Source organism: Molossus molossus, unplaced genomic scaffold, assembly GCF_014108415.1.
Source record: "Molossus molossus isolate mMolMol1 unplaced genomic scaffold, mMolMol1.p scaffold_m16_p_4, whole genome shotgun sequence".
NCBI classification, from domain to species: Eukaryota; Metazoa; Chordata; class Mammalia; order Chiroptera; family Molossidae; genus Molossus; species Molossus molossus.
In genome coordinates, this window is record NW_023425377.1 from 41,702,225 (window position 1) to 41,721,051 (window position 18,827).

The 18,827-nt window shown below is 41.5% G+C and overlaps 1 protein-coding gene across 3 annotated transcripts in view; it reads left to right on the plus strand.

Moving 5' to 3' along the window:
* The first annotated feature begins 528 nt into the window (after positions 1-528).
* KIF3A (kinesin family member 3A) overlaps positions 529-18,827 on the plus strand; it is a 75,242-nt gene continuing 56,943 nt past the window's right edge. For 2 of the 3 annotated variants that reach the window (XM_036240967.1, XM_036240970.1), the window contains exons 1-2: positions 556-679; positions 3,276-3,549. In XM_036240967.1, the coding sequence (XP_036096860.1) occupies positions 674-679; positions 3,276-3,549 (280 nt within the window). In that variant the 5' untranslated portion in view covers positions 556-673. Of the gene's footprint in view, positions 680-3,275; positions 3,550-18,827 lie in introns of all 3 variants that reach the window. The other variant, XM_036240969.1, reaches the window with a different exon arrangement.

The following is an 18,827-nucleotide window of genomic DNA, read 5'->3' on the forward strand; positions in this document are numbered from 1 at the left end:
TGTTTGTTGTTGTTTTTTATCCTCACCCCAGGACATTTTAGCATTTATCTTCAGATAGAGTGGGAGGGAGAGAGGAAGGAATAGAGAGAGAGAGAGACATCCATGTGAGAGACACTGCGCGTGGCTGCCACCCACACGACCCCAACCGGGCTGAGGACAAACTGCAACGGAGGCATGTGCTCTTAGGGGGAACCCAACCGCGACTCTCCAGTCCACGGGCTGACGCTCTAGCCGCTGAGCCAAACAGGCCAGGGCTGTTTGTTTTTTAACACTGGTGTACTGCAATCACCAGAAGACGGGTCTTGAGATAGAATAGCCTCCTTTTCCCAACCGGTGACAGCCAGGTATCCCTGCCCCCAAACTAGCCAGATTTTTAGCGCTGCGGAATGGCAGCATTGCGCAGGCGCGGCTTCTGTCTGGCGTCCTAGGAGACCGACTCCGAAAGCCTCGGCGCAGGCGTAATTCAAGAGGCGCTGGAAGCCTGACGCCCGGGGATGGGGCGGGGCGAGCTCGGAGTGCGCTTGCGCACAGCGCTCACTGGCCCCGAAGAGCCGCAGTCTCGAGAGCGCTAAGGCGGTGTTTCAGTGATCTCTGGCCAGCCTTTCCCGCGAACCCGGCGTCGTTGGACTGCACCCTGGGTGGGGACGTCCACCGGGTACGGGAGAGAGCCACGATGCCGGTGAGGAGAGTGGCTCAGCAGCTGTGGTTCCTCCTCATTTCAGCGGCCTGGCCCGGGGGCGCGGCCGTTGCCATGGAGGCGCGGAGCGGGCAGGCTGGAGGCCGGGGTGGGGCGGGGCAGGGCTGGGCCCTGCGGCAGGTTTGGTTGGGGAACCTGGCGGGTGGGCTTCCGGTTGGCCTTGGGAGGGACCCGGGGCAAGCTCTATTACCTTCGTCGCTGCTGCAGCCCACAGGGCCTGCGCTGCTTGATATAAAGGCGCTGTGCCCGAGGATGCGCTCTCGCTTTCAGCCCTGCCCGCTGTGTTGGGCGTCTGCGAGCGGCCGTAGAGGGTCAGTTTTGGATGCTCCGCACCCCGTAGGATCTCCACGCAGCTGAGCCAGGCCCCGGAAGGCAGCATAGCGAAGGCTGCCTGCCCCTACTCCAGGCCCCTGACTAGAACTGTCATTCCTCTTGTGGCGCCTTAGCTTACAGTGCAAGATTGTAACCCCTAGGTGTCTTTGTGTGTGAGGGGCTGCGGAGTGGGTGGTGGTAGGATTTGTAATCTTGTAGGATTTCACAGATTGTTATCGTGCACTTAGTAAAGGGGTGACCGTAGTCCAGTATAGGGTTATGGAGAACACCTGAGCCATGGCCAGTTATTCGCTTGTTATGAGGCCTTGGACAATTATTTAATCTTTCTGGGCCTTTAGTTCCCATATAATTTCACTTTTCCTCTTGGAATTATCATGATGAAATAAAATATTACTCAGGAGAATTAAAGGACAGTACTTGACACAGCAGTAAATACTCAATATTTGTCCCTTGTCGTTGCTTTCAAATTATTTATCAATTCATTCAACAAATATTGGGCACCAACCACATGAAAGGCATTGGAGATACAATATTGAGCAAAAGCAGCCTGGTTCCTGAACTTGGTAAGAGAGAAGCTTGCCTTCTTGGGTGGAGGTGAAAACTTTACATGTTTACATAGACAAGACACTTAACATTAATGAAGTCAGTCGGTGGCATACAATAGATAGAAGTAGATTCTTATTAATTGTAAAATGTTGCCATGTAGTTATGCTGGCTTACAGATGTCAGATCATCTATTTTTTCAAGAGAATCTAAAATTGTTATTTTGTGAAATTTTTCAATTTTAGCAACGAATTAAAAAGATTTTTAAATACTATGAGCCAAACAAAAGACAGGGTGGGCTGAATTCAGTTCCTTGACTACCTGTTTACACCCTCTGGTGTAGAAAGATGTTAATTAAACAAGGAGCAATCAAAAGAGAAATTGTAACCCAGATGTTGAAGGAGCGAGAAGGGTCCTTTCAGGACCTATACAGGCATACCTCGTTTTATTGCTCTTTGCGTTATTGCGTTTCATAGATGTTTTGTTTTTTACAAATTGAAGGCAGGACCTCCCACCAACAAAAAGATTATGACTACCTCTATTGCAGTACTCACTTTATTACATTACTCGATTTACTGTTGTGGTTTGGAACCGAACCTGCAGTGTCTTCGAGGTATGCCTGTACAAGGATTTGACCTATTCAGGGAAGTCTGCCCAGATGAAGTGGTTATTGAGCTGAGATCTGCAGTATAAATGAAGAGGAGTGTGAGAAGGAACAACGCGTAAAAAGGCCTGTGGTGAGAAGGATCATGGTGACAAGAAAAGGCCTAAAAGAAAGCCATTGTGTCTGTGGCCAAGAAAGCCAAACAGAGTGGTGAAATAAGACAGGAGAAGTAGACATGGGCCAGGGCCCAATCTTACAGACCACCTTAAGGATTTTTATTTTTATCCTAAGATATGTGGGAGACCACTGAAGAGTTTTAAATAGGGGTGTGACATGATTAGATTTGTGATGAAACTGACTGTCATGTGGAGAACAGAGTGTAGGGGAGCCTTATTAGATTCAGGAGTATAGTTAAGAGACTCTCATACTCCAAGATGAAATAATAGTGACTTAGACTAAGGTGGTAAAAGTAGAGATGGAAAGAGGTGTATTGTTCTGTTCCTTGTCAATGACTGGCTTGTAGTTGCTTCTCTAATGCTTAGCAGAGTATCAGAAACAGGAGTCATACTAAAACATTTTTCTCTGCTGCCATTGGACTTTCCTTTCTGTCATTTATTGTTGTCTTCTATAAAGAAGACAGACTATATATGGATGTATTATATGATAAAAACATTTTACTAATTCATTATAAAAACATAAAAGTATCAGGAGGACATAGGACCTACTACTTACTATATTCTTGATTAAAATTGTTAATTATGTTCACATGTGTTTTCCTACAGGTAGGAAACTCAAGAAGTCAGGTCCTTCTGTGCAGAATGATAATCAATAATATACTGAATCATTTCTGCTTGAATAGCATTTACTATAAATGTAAATTATGTTTTCCCTCCCCTCATTTAATTGTAAAAGAAACTTTTCTTTTTCATACCTTTTAATAAGCTTTTTCTATGAGCTGTAAGATTTTTAACTGCATTAAACAAATATTTACGGAGTACTTGTATGTGCAAAGCACTGAGATAGCAAAGTAACCTTTTTAATCTGTTGAAGGTAGAAGTAAATGTTCTTTTCATTATTTGTAAATATTTTCTTCACCAGATCAATAAATCAGAGAAGCCAGAGAGCTGTGATAATGTGAAGGTGGTTGTTAGATGCCGACCCCTCAATGAGAGAGAGAAATCCATGTGCTACAAACAGGCTGTCAGTGTGGATGAGATGAGGGGAACTATCACTGTACATAAGACTGATTCTTCCAATGAACCTCCAAAGACATTTACTTTTGATACGGTTTTTGGACCAGAGAGTAAACAACTTGATGTTTATAACTTAACAGCAAGACCTATTATTGATTCTGTTCTTGAAGGCTATAATGGTGAGTACTTTATATAGTTCACTTTTTTTAAAATACAACTTTATCGAGGTATTAATAGTACCCCATAAATTCACCCATTGCAATTATAGTTTGTACATACAGCTGTGAAATTATCACCACAATTCAGTTTATCATCCCCAAAAGTTTCTTTATGTTCATTTGCAGTCCTACCCCCAGGTAGCTATTGACCTACTTTTTGTTTAAGGTTTACTTAGAATTTCATATAAATCAAATCACACACTATCTCATCTTTCTTATCTGTTTTCTTTTACTTAGCATAATGTTTTTGGGGTCATCATGTGGTAGTATCTATCAGTAGTTTGTTCCTTTTTATTTATTTTTTTTATCCTCACCCGAGGATATTTTTCCATTTTTTGTACAGATAGAGTGGGAGGGAGAGAGAGGAAAGGAGAGAGAGAGAGAAACATCGACGTGAAGGGACACATCGAGTGGCTGCCACCCGCACGACCAACCAGGGCCGGGGACATACTGCAACTGAAGTACGTGCCCTTAGCGGGAACCAAACCTGGGTCTCTCCGGACCGCAGGCCGACGCTTTAACCGCTGAGCCAAACTGGCCAGGGCAGTTTGTTCCTTTTTATTGCTGAGTTGTATTTCTTTGTACGAATATACTACCTTTTATGATCTTTGATGTAAATCTGGATTGTTTCAAATTTTTGGCTATTATAAAAAATGCTGCTATGAACATTCCTTTTAAGTCTTTGTATAGATATGTTTTAAGGTTTCTCTTAGTAGGTACCTAGGAGTGGAATCACTGGGTTGTATGGTTAATGTATGTTTCTTTTAAAAAAAAATTAATTCTGTATTATAATTAATTGGGAGAGTAGATAACAATTTATTTAGCCAATTTTTTTCATTTCAAAATTATTTTTATTTTTCAATTACAGTTGATATATATTATTATATTAGTTTCAGGTGTATACCTCAGTGATTAGATATCACTTACTAAGTGATCATCCCAATAAATCTAGTACCCATTGACACCATACATAGTTATTAGAATATTATTGACTGTATTCCCTATGCTGTATTTACATCCCATGACTATTCTGTAACAACCATTTTGTATTTCTTAATTCCTTCACCTTTTTCACCCATTCCCTCAACTCCCCTCCCATCTGGCAGCTGTCAAAATGTTCTCTGTGTCTGTGAGTCTGTTTCAGTTCTGCTTGTTTGTTTATTTTGTTTTTTTAGATTTAATTAATAGATATGTATTTATTGTCATTTAATGTTCCTATTTTTAATCTTTTTTTCCCTTAAAAATTTTTTAAAAATTATTTTTGTTGTTGTTAATCTTCACCCAAGGATATTTTTTCATTGATTTTTTTTTTTTTTTTTTAGAGTAGGAGGGAGAGAAGGAGAGGGGGGAGAGAGAGAGAAACATTGATGTGAGAGAGACATATTGACCGGTTGCCTCCCACACATACCCTGGATGGGGCCTGGGATTGAATCTGTAACCAAGGTGTGTGCCCTTGACTGGGAATCAAACCCTCGACCATTCAGTGTGTGGGCCAATGCTCTAACCACAAAAGCCAGAACTTTCTTCTTCTTCTTAAAGAAGACCCTTTAACATTTCATATACTATCGGTTTGGTGATGATGAAGTCCTTTAGCTTTTTCTTGTCTGAGAATCTCTTTATCTGTCCTTTGAATCTAAATGATAGCTTTGCTGGGTAGAGTAATCTTGGTTGTAGGTTCTTGCTTTTCATCACTGTATATTTCTTGCCAATTCCTTCTGGCCTGCAAAGTTTTTATTGAGAAATCAGCTGACAGTCTTGTGGGAGTTCTCCTGTATGTAACTAACTGCTTTTCTTTAACCTTTTGCTTTTTAATTATGATGTGTCTTGGTGTTTGTTTTTATGTACTAGGTAGAGCTACTACATCTCCTGGGTTTGGTAGAGTGGCCTAATGTAATTGGTGTTCTGTAGGATCCATTGACACAGCCTCCTTGATCACCCAAGCTGCCAAGCTGGGCACATGAGGTGCATTCCCCTCCCCATGAGCTGTGTATACCCTCTTCTTGTAGCTGAGTCTTGATTGCTGTTGGCACATCAGTGGGAGGGTTTTATCATCAGGCTGATCAGCTGCAAGGACTGGCTGCAACCATCTTCCACCAACCTGTGACCACCCACCACCAACCTCTGATCATGACCACAGTGAAGGATCAGCTGTGCAGGGGCCCACTCCACAGAGCAGGACTTACTTCAGTGGGGCACTGGTGCCTGCCAAGTCTGCCCCGGGACTTACTTCAGTGGGGCACTGGTGCCTGCCAAGTCTGCCCCTTGAGTGTGTTGCTTGTAAAGGTGGTTGGCTGGTAGTGCTATGATGTGGTCTGAAGCTGTCTATCAGGTGCTGTGGCTCTGAGGCCTCCTGGGAGGTTCAAAGGCAGCCGCTGCCTGTGTTTTGCCCCGGGCCACCTGGCCTGAGCCACAGAGTGATCTGCAGGTGGCTGCTACTTGTGCTGGCCTTAGAGGTGCCCAGGCAAGGTCAAGCTGCAAACCAAGGCTGGCTGCTTCTAGTGCCAGGCCTAGGGCCACTTAGCAAGAGGTACAGGACACACTGAGGCCAAATGTTGCTTGTTTGAGAGATTTTAGGAAAATCTGAAGCCTGAACCAAGAGGCCATTCTTATGAAAAACCTACTGGAAACAGCTTGGGTGAAGCCAAAAGTTGGGTGAGGTGGGGCCAATAGTGTGAGCCAGGTTGTTGAACTCTCAGATATGGTGTCCCTCTGCCAGCACCTCTGTCTGGGAGAAAGCTGCCTTCCCAGTTTTCGCCCTGATGCAGGACAATTCAGTTTATCCTTGTATGTCCCTGATTCAACTGTATGTCCCTGGTTGCTTTCAAGCTACTGTCCCAGTGCTGGAGCTCAGAGGGAGTTTGAGTAAGTCCAGTGCAGGCCCTTTAAGTGGAATTGCCTGGGACTCTAGCAGCCCTCCATCTTCACTCAGCCTCAATTTCCTCTGTTTTTTTTTTGTTGTTGTTGTTGTTTGTTTTTGTTTTAAATATTTTTTCTTTATTGGTTTTAGAGAGGTAGGAAGGGAGAGGGAGAGAGAGATAGAAACATCAATGAGAGAACATCGATTGGCTGCCTCCTGCATGCCCTCCACGGGAGACTGGGCCCACAACCTGGGAATGTGCCCTGACCAGGAATCGAACCAGTGACCTCTTGGTGCATGGGTCAGTGCTCAACCAGTGAGCCACAACAGCCAGGCATTTCCCTCTGGTTTTTATAGCCAGAAGTTATAGGGGCTTCTCTTCCTGGCTCTGGAACCCTGGGATGAGGGGCCTGGTTTGGAGCTGGGACCCCTTGCTTCTCAGGAGGGAGATCTGCAGTCAAGATATCCCTCTCAATTTTTATCTGCCCCATGTAGGTGTAGGTCCAGCCTGTTCTGCACTTCCTACCAGTCTCAATGCAGCTTCTTTAATTCCCTAATTGTAGGATTTCCATTCAACCAGATTTTAGGTGGTTCTGAATGATGGTTGTTCTGTAGCTTAGCTGTAATTTTAATGTGGTTATGGGAGGAGGCAAGTACCATGTTTACCTATACCACCTTCTTGCCCAGAAGTACTGTATGTTTATCTTTTGAAAAAACTGCCAAACTTTCCCACAGTGGTAACTGTACTACCCCCCCCCACCATTATTTGAGGGTTCCCAGTTTGTTCACATTCTTGCCAACATTTAGATTATCAGTCTTTTTAAATTATAGCCATTCTAGAGGATCTGTAGTGGTATCTCATTGTTTTAACTTGTAGTATTTCCCTAATGACTAAAAATGTTGAGTACAGTTGATTTTTGAATAATGCAGGGTTAAGGGTGTCCACCTCTCACAGAGTCAAAAATCTGCATATAACTATTACATATTACTTATTTATATATCTTCTTTGGTGAAGTATCTCTTAAAAATATATATATATACACACATGTATATGTTAATATATATATGTATATATTTTTTTATCCTCACCTGAGGATATTTTTCTATTTTATTTTCAGATAGAGTGGGAGGGAGGGAGAGAGAGAGAGAGTGTGGGGGAGAGAGAGAAACATTGACGTGAGAGGGACACATGGAGTGGTTGCCTCCCACACGACCCCAACCCTGGTTGGGGACGAACCGCGACTGAGGTTGTTCCCTTGACCGGAATCAAACCTGTGTGCTCTTTGGTCCACGGGCCGACACTCTAACCACTGATCCAAACTGGCCAGGGCATCTTAAAAATATTTTTAAAAATTTTCTTTCTTTATTGAATTTTTTTTTAATCCTCACCCAAGGACATTTATCTGTTTTTTGTTCAGATAGAGTGGGAATGGGGGAGAGAAATATCTACATGAAAGGGACACATTGAGTGGCTGCCTCCCGCATGACCCAACCAGAGCCGGGGATAAACTGCAATCGACGTATATGCCCTTAGCAGGAACTGAACCCGGATCTCCTTGGACTGTAGGCCGGTGCTCTAACCGCTGAGCCAAACCAGCCAGGGCTCTTTATTGATTTTTAGAGAGAGAAGAAGGGAGAGGGAGATAGAAACAATGAGAGAGAACATTGATTGGCCGCCTCCTGCATGCTCCCCACTGGGAATTTGGCCCACAACCTGGACATGTGCCCTGACCAGGAATTGAACCAGCGACCTCTTGGTGCATGGGTCGATGCTCAACCATTGAGCCACGCTGGTCGGGACCTATTAAAAATATTTTATTCATTTTAAAATTTGGTTGCCGGTCTTATTTTGAGTCCTGTTCTTTGTATATTCTGGATTCAAATATTTTGATAATATTTTCTCCCAGCCTGTGCCTTGTCCTTTTGTTCTCTTAATGTTGTTTTTTGAAGGAAAAAAGTTTTGAATTTTGATTAAGTCCAGTTTATCCATTTTATCATAATGCTTTTGGTGACATAGCTAAGAAACTTTTGCAAACCCAAGACCATAAAGGTTTTCTCCTCTTTTTTTTTTTTTATCCTTGCCCAAGGACATTTTTCCATTTTTTGTTCAGATAGAGTGGGAGGGAGAGAGAGGAAGAGAGAGAGAGAGAGAGAGAGAAACATCAACGTGAAAGGGACACATCGAGTGGCTGCCACCCGCACGACCTAACCATGGCTAGGGACAAACTGCAGCCGAGGTACGCACCCTTAGCAGGAACTGTACCCGGGTCTCTCTGGACCACAGGCTGACTCTCTAACCGCTGAGCCAAACAGGCCAGGGCTTCTCCTATTTTTTTTTAATTTACGTTTTTATTTACAGTTTACATTCGATATTATTTTGTATTGGTTTCAGGTATACAGTATAGTGGTTAGACAATCCTGTACTTTACAAAGTGTTCTCCCTAATAATTTCTTTTCTTTTTTTAATCTTTATTGTTGAATGTAGAATGTATTACAGATGTTCCACATTTTTTCCCCCATTGACTCCCTCCTCCCCACTCCCACCTCCCTCCCACCTTTTCCCACACTATTGTCTGTGTCCATTGGTTATGCATATAAGTTCTTTGGTTTATTTCTTCCCACCCCACCCTGCCCCTTTCCCTTTGAGGTTTGTCAGTTTAGCAACCAATTTGTACTTCTTAATCCCTTCACCTTTTTCACCCATTCCCCCAAACCCCCTCCCATATGGCAACCAACAAAATGTTCTCTGTATCTATGAGAATGTTTCTGTTCTTTCTGTTCATTTGTTTGTAGATTCCATTGTTGATAGATATGTATTCATTGCCATTTTGTTCATATATTTTATCTTTTTCTTCAAAAAGACCCTTCATCATTTCATATAATAACGGTTTGGTGGTGATGAACTCCTTTAACTTTTCCTTGTCTGGGAAAGTCTTTCTATGGCCATCGATTCTAAATGACAGCTTTGCAGGATAGAGTAATCTTGGTTGTAGGTTCTTGCTTTCCATCACTCTGAATATTTCTTGCCACTCCCTGCTGGCCTGCAAAGTTTCTTTTGAGAAATCAGCTGACAGCCTTATGGGAACTCCCTTGTAGATAACTAGCTGCCTTTCTCTTGCTGCTTTTAAGATTCTCTCTTTGTCTTGAACCTTTTGCATTTTGATGATGATGTGTCTTGGTGTGGGCCTCTTGGGGTTTATCTTGTTTGGGACTCTCTGTGCTTCCTGGACTTGTATGCCTGTTTCCTTCACCAAGTTAGGAAAGTTTTCTGCCATTATTGTTTGAAACAGGTTTTCAATTTCTTGTTCTCTCTCTTCTCCTTCCGGCACCCCCAAGATGCGAATGTTGACACGCTTGAGGTTGTCCCAGAGGCTCCTTACACTATCCTCATTTTTTTGGATTCTTTTTTCTTTTTGCTGTTCTGATTGGGCGTTTTTTGCTTCCTTATATTCCAAATCGATGGTTTGCTCCTTGGATTTACGTACTCTATTATTGAAGCTGTGTCAATTATTCTTTATTTCAGTCAAAGCCTCCTTCGTTTCTAACTGTGCATCGATCATTTCTGACTGGTCCTTTTTTATGCTCTTGAGGCCCTCACTGAGTTCATTGAGCATCCTTATAAGCAGTATTTTGAACTCAGCATCTGTTAGGTTGCTTATCTCCATTTCGCTTAGTTCTATTCTTGGGGTTTTGTTCTGTTCTTTCATTTGGGACCTGTTTCTTTGTCTCCTCATTTTGGCTGCCTCCCTGTGTTTGTTTCTTTGTATTACTTAACGAGCAGTATGGGGCTAGCTGAGACCAGATGCTGCTCGTTTGAAAAAATTTAGGAAAACCTGAAGCAGGATCCAAGACAGGCCAATCCTATGGTTAACAAACTGGCAACAGCTTGGGTGGGCCTGAAAGTTGGGTGGGGCGGGGCGGGGTCTCAGGGAGTCACCAGGGCGGGGCTACCAGTTTGAGCCAGGTTGCTGGAGTCCCAGATATGGCGGCTGTCTGCCGCCCCAGGGAAGGGCTCACCAAAGGAACAAAGGCCTCTGACAGCACGTTTGTCCTGGAGAAAGCCCCCTCTCCAGCCCTCGCTCCAGTGCCAAACAGCTCTTCCCTGTATGTCTCTGGTGCCCCTCGAGCTGCCTCCCCTCCAAGCTTAGAGGGAGAGAGTCCGATCCGTGTGCGGGCCCTTTAAGGAGCTGCCTGGGGCTCCAGCCGCGTCAGCCTCCCTGAGCCTCAGTTCCTGCTGGTTTTTCCAGCCAGAAGTTATGGGGACTTCTCTTCCTGGCACTGGAACCCTGAGCAGGGCACCTGGTGTGGGAGGGGGACCCCTCAGTCTTCAGGAAGGACCTTCCCAGCCGAGGTGTCCTCCTGATTTTTATCCGCCACATGTGGGTGTGGGACCAGCCCGTAGCGCTGCCGCCCCTCCTACCAGTCTCGATGCAGCTTCTTTAATTCCTTAGTTGTCGGACTTCCATTCAGCTTGATTTCAGGTGGTTTTGAATGATGGTTGTTCTGTAGTTTTGTTGTAACTTGGATGTGGTTGTGGGAGGATGTGATACAGCGTTTACCTACGCCGCCATCTTGACCGGAAGTCCTCCCTAATAATTTCTGTACCCACCTGGTACCAAGCATAATTTTTACAATATTATTGATTATATTCCCTATGTTGTACAAAATTTCATCTCGAGAATGTATTAACAAAGTTAACTTTAAGTTATTCCTTTTGTGGCCTGGTAAAAATTTTCAGTTTGTCTTTATAGTTGAAGATGTGGTATGGAAAAAAGAAAATATCCAAACTCTTTCATTTGAAGTGGGTTAAACAATTTCTGCTTGAAGAGAAGTTCTGTTGAATATGTGAATCTTACAGTGAATATTTGAAATCCATTCATTCAAAAAATATTGTTTACTGTTAATGATACTTGGGGACGTGGCAGTAAATCCCTATCATCAAGAAGCTTAGATTATAATGGGATAGATAATAAGATAAAAAGTATATTTTATTGTATGATAACTAATACATGATACAAGGGAAAAATAAAGAGGAGCAGGGAATAGGAAGTTTAGGAAAGAGTTTAAAATTTTAGACTGGGTGGGCAAGGACATTCTCTCTAAGAAAGTGCCATAAGAGCAGAGCCCTGAAGACGGTGAGGAATCTACCCATGTAGATATCTGAGACAAGCACATTCTAAGCCGAGGAACAAACAGGCACAAAGGCCCATAAGCAGAAATGTGCCTAGTGTATTCTAGGAATGATAAGAGGCCAGAGGAATTGGCATCAGGTGAACAAATCCAAGTGTGTTAGACTAGGTCAGAGTGGTAAATAGGCAGAGGAGCTCATGTGGGTGGTGTAGGCCAGAGAAAGGACCTTGGCCCTTCCTTCCCTGTGAGTGAGATTCTCCTATATTTTTATCTGAAGCTGTAAACATTTTAGGTCTTAATATTTATTTAGGTCTGTCATCCATTTTGAGTTCATTTTTTAAATCTATCTATCGATTAATTAATTAGTTTATTTATTTATTTACTTATCCTCACCTGAGGATATTTTTTCCACTGAGTGGATAAAAAAGCTATGGTACAGCCCTGACCGGTTTGGTTAGAGCATCGGCCTGCGGTCCAGAGAGACCAGGGTTCGGTTCCTGCTAAGGGCATGTACCTCAGTTATGGTTTGTCCTCGGCCCTGTTTGGGTCCTGTGGGTGGCAGCCACTCAGTGTGTCCCTTTTACATTGATGTTTCTCTCTCTCTCTCCCTCCCACTCAGTGTGTCCCTTTTACATTGATGTTTCTCTCTCTCTCTCCTTCCCATTGAACAAAAAATGGAAAAATGTCCTCGAGTGAGGATAAAATAAATAAAATAAAATAAAGTTGGAGGGAAGGAAGAGAGGGAGGGATAGAAGGAGGGAGAGAGAGAGAGAAACATCGATGTGAGAGAGACACTTCAACTGGTTGCCTCCCACATGACCCCAACCAGGGCTGGGGACTGAACTGCAACCTAGGTATGTGCCCTTGACAGGAATCAAACCTGGGACTCTTTGGTCCACAGTTGATGCTCTAACCATTAAGCCATACCAGCCAGGGCTTTGCTTGTTTCTTTTGCTATATAGAAGCTTTTTCATTTAATGTAGTCCTGTTTATTAATTTTATCCCTAGGCAATGTTTTGGTGAAACTTCTGTGTGTGGTGTCTTGAGATTTTGCTGCCTACATTTTCTTCTAGAATTTTTGTGGTTTCACGAGTGACATTTAAGTATTTTATTTATTTTGAGTTTATTGTTGTGTATGGTGCAAGTTGTTGGTCTACTTTCATTTTTCTGCATGTACCTGTCCAATTTTCCCAACACCATTTATTAAAGAGACTGTCTTGCCCTGGCCGGTTTGGCTCAGCGGTTAGAGCGTCGGCCTGCGGTCTAGAGAGACCTGGGTTCGGTTCCCGCTAAGGGCACGTACCTTGGTTGCAGTTTGTCCCCGGCCCTGGTTGGTTGTGCGGGTGGCAGCCACTCGATGTGTCCCTTCACGTCGTCGATGTTTTTCTCTCTCTCTCTCTTCCTCTCTCCCTCCCACTCTATCTGTACAAAAAATGGAAAAATGTCCTCGGGTTAGGATAAAAGAAAATAAAATAAAAATAAAGAGACTGTCTTTATTCCGTTGTATGTTCTTGCCACCTTTGTCAGTTATTAGTTGAGTGTAATGTCTTGGGTCAGTTTCTTGGTTCTCTGTTCTGTTCTAATAATCTATATGCCTGTTCTTGTGCCAGTAACAGGCTGTTTTGATTACAATGGCTTTGTAGTATACCATGATATCCAGAATTGTGATCCCTCCTACTTTGTTCTTTTTAAAGATTGCTGGGGCTATTTGGGTTCTTTTTTGGTTCCATATCAATTTTTGGAGTATTTGTTCTAGATCTGTGAAATATGTCATTGGTATTTTAATGAGAATTGCATTGAATCTATAGATTGCTTTTTGTTAGTATGGACATTTAAATGATATTAATTCTTCCGATCCATGAACAAGGTATATGCTTCCACTTCTTTGTATCTTCCTCTATTTCTTTTTTCAATGTCCTGAAAACAGGTCCTTTACTTTTTTGGTTAAGTTTATTCCTAGGTATCTTAATTTTTTTGTTGCAATGGTAAATGGGATTTTAAAAAAAATTCTCTTTCTGTGTGTTCATTATTGATGTATAAAAATGCCAGCAAGCTTGGCCAGTGTGGCTTAGTGGATTGAGCATTGTCCCATGGACTGAGAGGTCCCAGTTCTATTCCTGGTCAGAGCACATGCCTGGGTTGTGGACTTGACTCCAGGTGGGGGTCATGCAGGGGTCAGCCAATTGATGTTTCTATCTCCCCTTTCCTCTCTCTAAAAAAAAAGAAAAAAAAATTTCAACAATTTCTGGATGTTGATTTTATATCCTGCTACTTTGCCGAATTCGTTTATTAAATCTTAGTAGCTTTTTTTTTTTTAATCCTCACCTGAGGACATTTTTCCATTTTTGTTCAGATAGAGCGGGAGGGAGAGAGGGAGGAAGAGAGAGAGAGAGAGAAACATTGACATGAAAGGGACACTGAGTGGCTGCCACCTCCATGACCCCAACCAGGGCTGGGGACAAACTGCAACCGAGGTATGTGCCCTTAGTGGGAACCAAACCCGGGACTCTCTGGACCGCAGGCCAATGTTCTAACCACGGAGCCAAACTGGCAAATCTAGTAGCTTTTTCTGATGGAGCGTTTAAGGTTTTCTATGTACAATATCATGTCAACTGCGAATAATGACCATTTCATTTCCTCCTTTCCAATTTAGATGTCTTTTGTTTTTTCTTCTTGTCTGATTGCTGTTGCTAACACTTCCAGTACTATGTTGAATAAGAGTAGCAAAAGCGGACATCACCATCTTGTTCCTGTTCTTCAGGGAAATGCTTTTAGTTTTTGCCCATTGAGTATGATGTTGGCTCTAGGTTTGTTATATATTGCCTTTATTATGTTGAGGTACGATCCTTCTATTCCCATTTTGCTAATAGTTTTTATCAAAAATGGGTGTTGGGTTTATCAAATGGTTTTCTTTTTTGCATCTATTGATATGGTCATATGATTTTTATCTTAAATTTTGTTTATGTGGTGTATCACATTTATTGATTTGCAAATATTCTACCAGCCTTGCATCCCTGGGATAAATCCCACTTGGTCGTGGTGTATAATTTTTTAAATATATGCTGGATCTGATTTGCCAAAATTTTGTTGAGGTTTTGGCATCTTTATTCATCAGGGATATTGATCTTTAATTTTCTTTTTTAGTAGTGTCTTTATCTGGTTTTGGGATTAGGGTTATGCTGACTCCATAAAAAGAGCTTAGAAGTCTTTCTTTTTCTTGAATATTTTTTAATAGATTGAGGAGAATAGATGTTAGTTCTTCTTTGAATGTTTGGTAAATTCCCCTGTGAATCTGTCTGGACCAGGGCTTTTGTTTGTTGGGAGTTTATTGATTACTGCTTCTACTTCCTTAGTTGTTATTGGTGTGTTCAGGTTTTCTGACTCTTCCCAGTTAAGTTTTGGAAGACTGCATGATTCTAGGAAATTGTCCATTTCACCTTGGCTGTCGAATTTGTTGGCACAGTCATGGTATTTTCTTACAATCCTTTGTATTTCTGTGGTGTAGGTTGTTATTTTACCTCTTTTGTTTCTGATTTTACTTATTTGGGTCCTCTCTCTTTGTTTCTTGGTGAGTCCAGCTAAAGGTTGGTCAATCTTGTTTATCTTTTCAAAGAACCAGCTCTTGGTTTCATTGATCTTTTGTATTTTTTTTTTAGTCTCTGTCATTTATTTCTGCTCAGATCTTTATTGTTTCCTTCCTTCTACTAACTCTTGAGTTTTTCTTTTTGTTCTGTTTCCAAATCTTTAAGTTGTAGGGTTATATAGTCTATTAGAAATTTTTCTTGTTTCTTGAGGTAGGCCTGTATTACCATGAACTTCTCTCTCAGGACTGCTTTTGCTGTGTCCCATGGATTTTGTGTTGTTAGTATTCATTTTCATTAGTTTCCAGGTAGTTTTTATTTCTTTCTTAATCTGATTGGTGACCTATTCATTATTTAATAACATGCTATTTAGCCTCCATAGGTTTAAATGCTTTTGAGTGTTTTTATTGTAACTTATTTCTAGTTTCATGCCATTGTGATCCGAGTAGATGCTTGATATGATTTCATTCTTCTTGTATTTGTAGAAACTTAGTTTGTGTACTAACATGCGATCTGTCTTTGAGAATGACCTCTGTGCACTTCAGAAGAATGTATATTCTGCTACTTTGGGTTGAAATGTTCTATAAATGTCAATTAAATTCAACTAATCTAGTGCCTTGCGTAGGGTCTCTGTTTCCTTGTTGATTCTTTGTCTAGAAGATCTATCCAGTGGTGACAGATGGGTGTTAAAATCCCCCACTATGATTACATTCCTGTCAACCTCTTCCTTGAAGTCCTCCAGTAGTTTTTAAATATATTTTGTTGCTCCTATATTGGGTGCATATATGTTTACCAGGATTACCCTCTCGTTGGAGCAATCTTTTTAATACTATGTAGTGACTTTTTTTGTCTCATTATGGCCCTCATTTTGAAGTCTTGGTAGATATGAGTATTGCTACCTCAGCTTTTTTTGTTGTTTCTATTTGCCTAGAAATTTTCTTCCGTCCCTTCACTTTCATCCTGTGTGATTCTTTTGCTCTGAGGTGGGTCTCTTGTAGGCTATACACACACACATACATACATACATACATACATACATCATGTTTTCTTATCCAATCAGCTACCCTGTGCCTTTTGATTGGAGCATTTAAGCCATTTACATTTAAGATTATTATTGATAGGAACTTATTTGTTGTCATTTTTATTCTTTATGCCTGTATTCCTTTCTCTCTATTTCTTCTTCTTACAATAGTTCCTTTAGCATTTGTTGCAGTGCTGGTATGATGGTAGTAAATTTTTTTAGCCTTTTTTTTTTTTTTTTTTCTGTGAAGTTCTTTATTTCACCTTCAATTTTGAATGATAGCCTTGCTGGATAGAGTAGTCTTGGATTCAGACCCTTGCTTTTCATTACTTTGTATTCTTTATTCCATTCCCTTCTGTCCTGCATTGTTTGTATTGAGAAATCAGCTGACAATCTAATAGGAGCTCCCTTGTAGGTAACTTTCTGTCTCTCTCTTGCTGCCTTTAAGATCTTTCTATATCTTTAACATTTTCCATTTTAATTATGATGTGTCTAGGTGTGGGTCTTTCTGGGTTCATCTTGATTGGGACTCTCTGTGTTTCCTGGCCTTGTGTAATTTTTTCTTTCACCAGATTAGGGAAGTTTTCTGTTGTTATTACTTCAGACAGTTATCTATTCCGTTCTCCAATTCTTCTTCTGGTACTCCTATGATGCGACTCTTGTTACATTTAATATTGTCCCAAAGCTCCCTTAAACTCTCCTCCTGCTTTTTAACTTTTTTCCATTTGTTGCTGTGTGTTTGGGTGCTTTTTTCTACCTTGTCTTCTAACTCGTTGATTTGGTCTTCAGCTTCTTCTAATCTACTATTGAATCCTTCCAAGGTATTTTTTTTTTATCCTCACCTGAGAACATTTTGCATTTATCTTCAGACAGAGCGAGAGGGAGAGAAGGAGGAAAACAGAGAGAGAAACATTGATGTGAGAGAGACACGTCAACAGGTTGTCATCCCCACTGCAACCAAGGTACATGCCCTTACTGGGAACCAAACCTGGAACTCTCTGGTCCGCAGGCTGGCGCTCCAATTGCTAAGCCAAACTGGCCAGGGCAAAGATATTTTTTCTATCAGCTATATGTCATTCTTCATTTCCACTTGATTTTTTTATTCATAGCTTCTACCGCTTTTTTTTTTTAATTCTCACCCAAGGACATTTTTGCATTTATCTTCAGATAGAGCAGAAGGGAGAGAGGAAGGAAGAGAGAGAGAAACATCAATGTGAGAGAGACACATTGAGTGGTTGCCAGCTACATGACCCCAACCAGGGCTGGGGACAAACTGCAACCGAGGTACGTGCCCTTAGTGGGAACCGAACCCAGGACTCTCTGGTCTGTGGACCGATGCTCTAACCACTGAGCAAAACTGGCCAGGGCATCTACCACTTTTTTTTATGCTGGTGTAGTTCTCCTAAAGTTGTTTTTAGTTCTCACTAAGTTGTTTGAGCACCCTTAAAACCATTGCTTTAAGTTCTTTATCTGCCAAATTGCTCGCCTCCATTTCATGTAGTTCCTTTTCTGGTGATTCTTCCTTTTCTTTCACTTGGGGGTTGTTTCTTTGTCTCACCATTTTATCAGTCTGGTAATTAGGGGCCAGGTGAGGCATGTTAGGCCACATAGGCAGGTTGGTATATATGAGATAAGATTGTGATGGCTCCCAGTCTTGGTGTGGTGGCCTTCTTGTGGGACCCAATGGAATAGTCTCCTTTATCTTCTGAGCTGGGTGCTCCAGGATTGACCCTTGAGTGGGTTATATGGGCTCTCCTGTTGAATTTGGGTCTTGGTTGCTGTTGTCCAGTTGTGGGTGGGCTCAGTCCTCAGGTTAGCATGTTTTCAATGTTCATCCTTGTAGCATGTATCAGTACTTTATTCTTTTTTTATGGCAAATAACATTCCATTGTATGGATATAGTATGTTTTGTTTATTCCTTTATTAGTTGATGAACAATTATTTCTATTTTTTGGCTGTTATGAATAATGTTGTTATGAACATTCTTGTAGAAGTTTTTGTGTGAACATGTTTTCAGTTCTCTTATGCATATACTACCTGGGAGTGGAATTGCTGTGTCAAAAGTTTAAGTGCCAGACTTTTCCACAATGGATGCACCATTTAAAAAATCTTTTTTAAAAATAATTTTTCTTTATTGATTTTAGAGAGGGAGGAAGGAAGAAGGAGAGAGAGACATTGATGAAAGAGAACATCAATTGGCTGCCTCCTGCATACCTCCCACTGGGGATTGGCCCACATCCTGGGCTTGTGCCCTGACCAGGAATTGAACAGGCAACCTCTTGGTGCATGGGTCAATGCTCAACCACTGAGCCACACCAGCCAGGCTGCACCAGTTTTATATTCCCACCAGTAATATATGAGGTTTCTAATTCCTCCACATCTTTGGCAAAGCTTATTATTTGTCTTTTTTATTATAGCCATCCTAATGGATGTGAAGTTGTATCTCATTGTATTTTTCTATTGATTATTGAAAAATTGTTGTATTCTGCAACCTTACTAAATTTATTTAGTATTTCTAGTAGGCTTTTATTATCATCATCATTATTATTATTATCTGCAAATGAAGCTAGTTCAGTTAATTTCTTTCTTTCCTATTCTTTTGTTACGTGAATTACACTATGGTTTCATTTCTTTCTGTTTCCCCTATTGC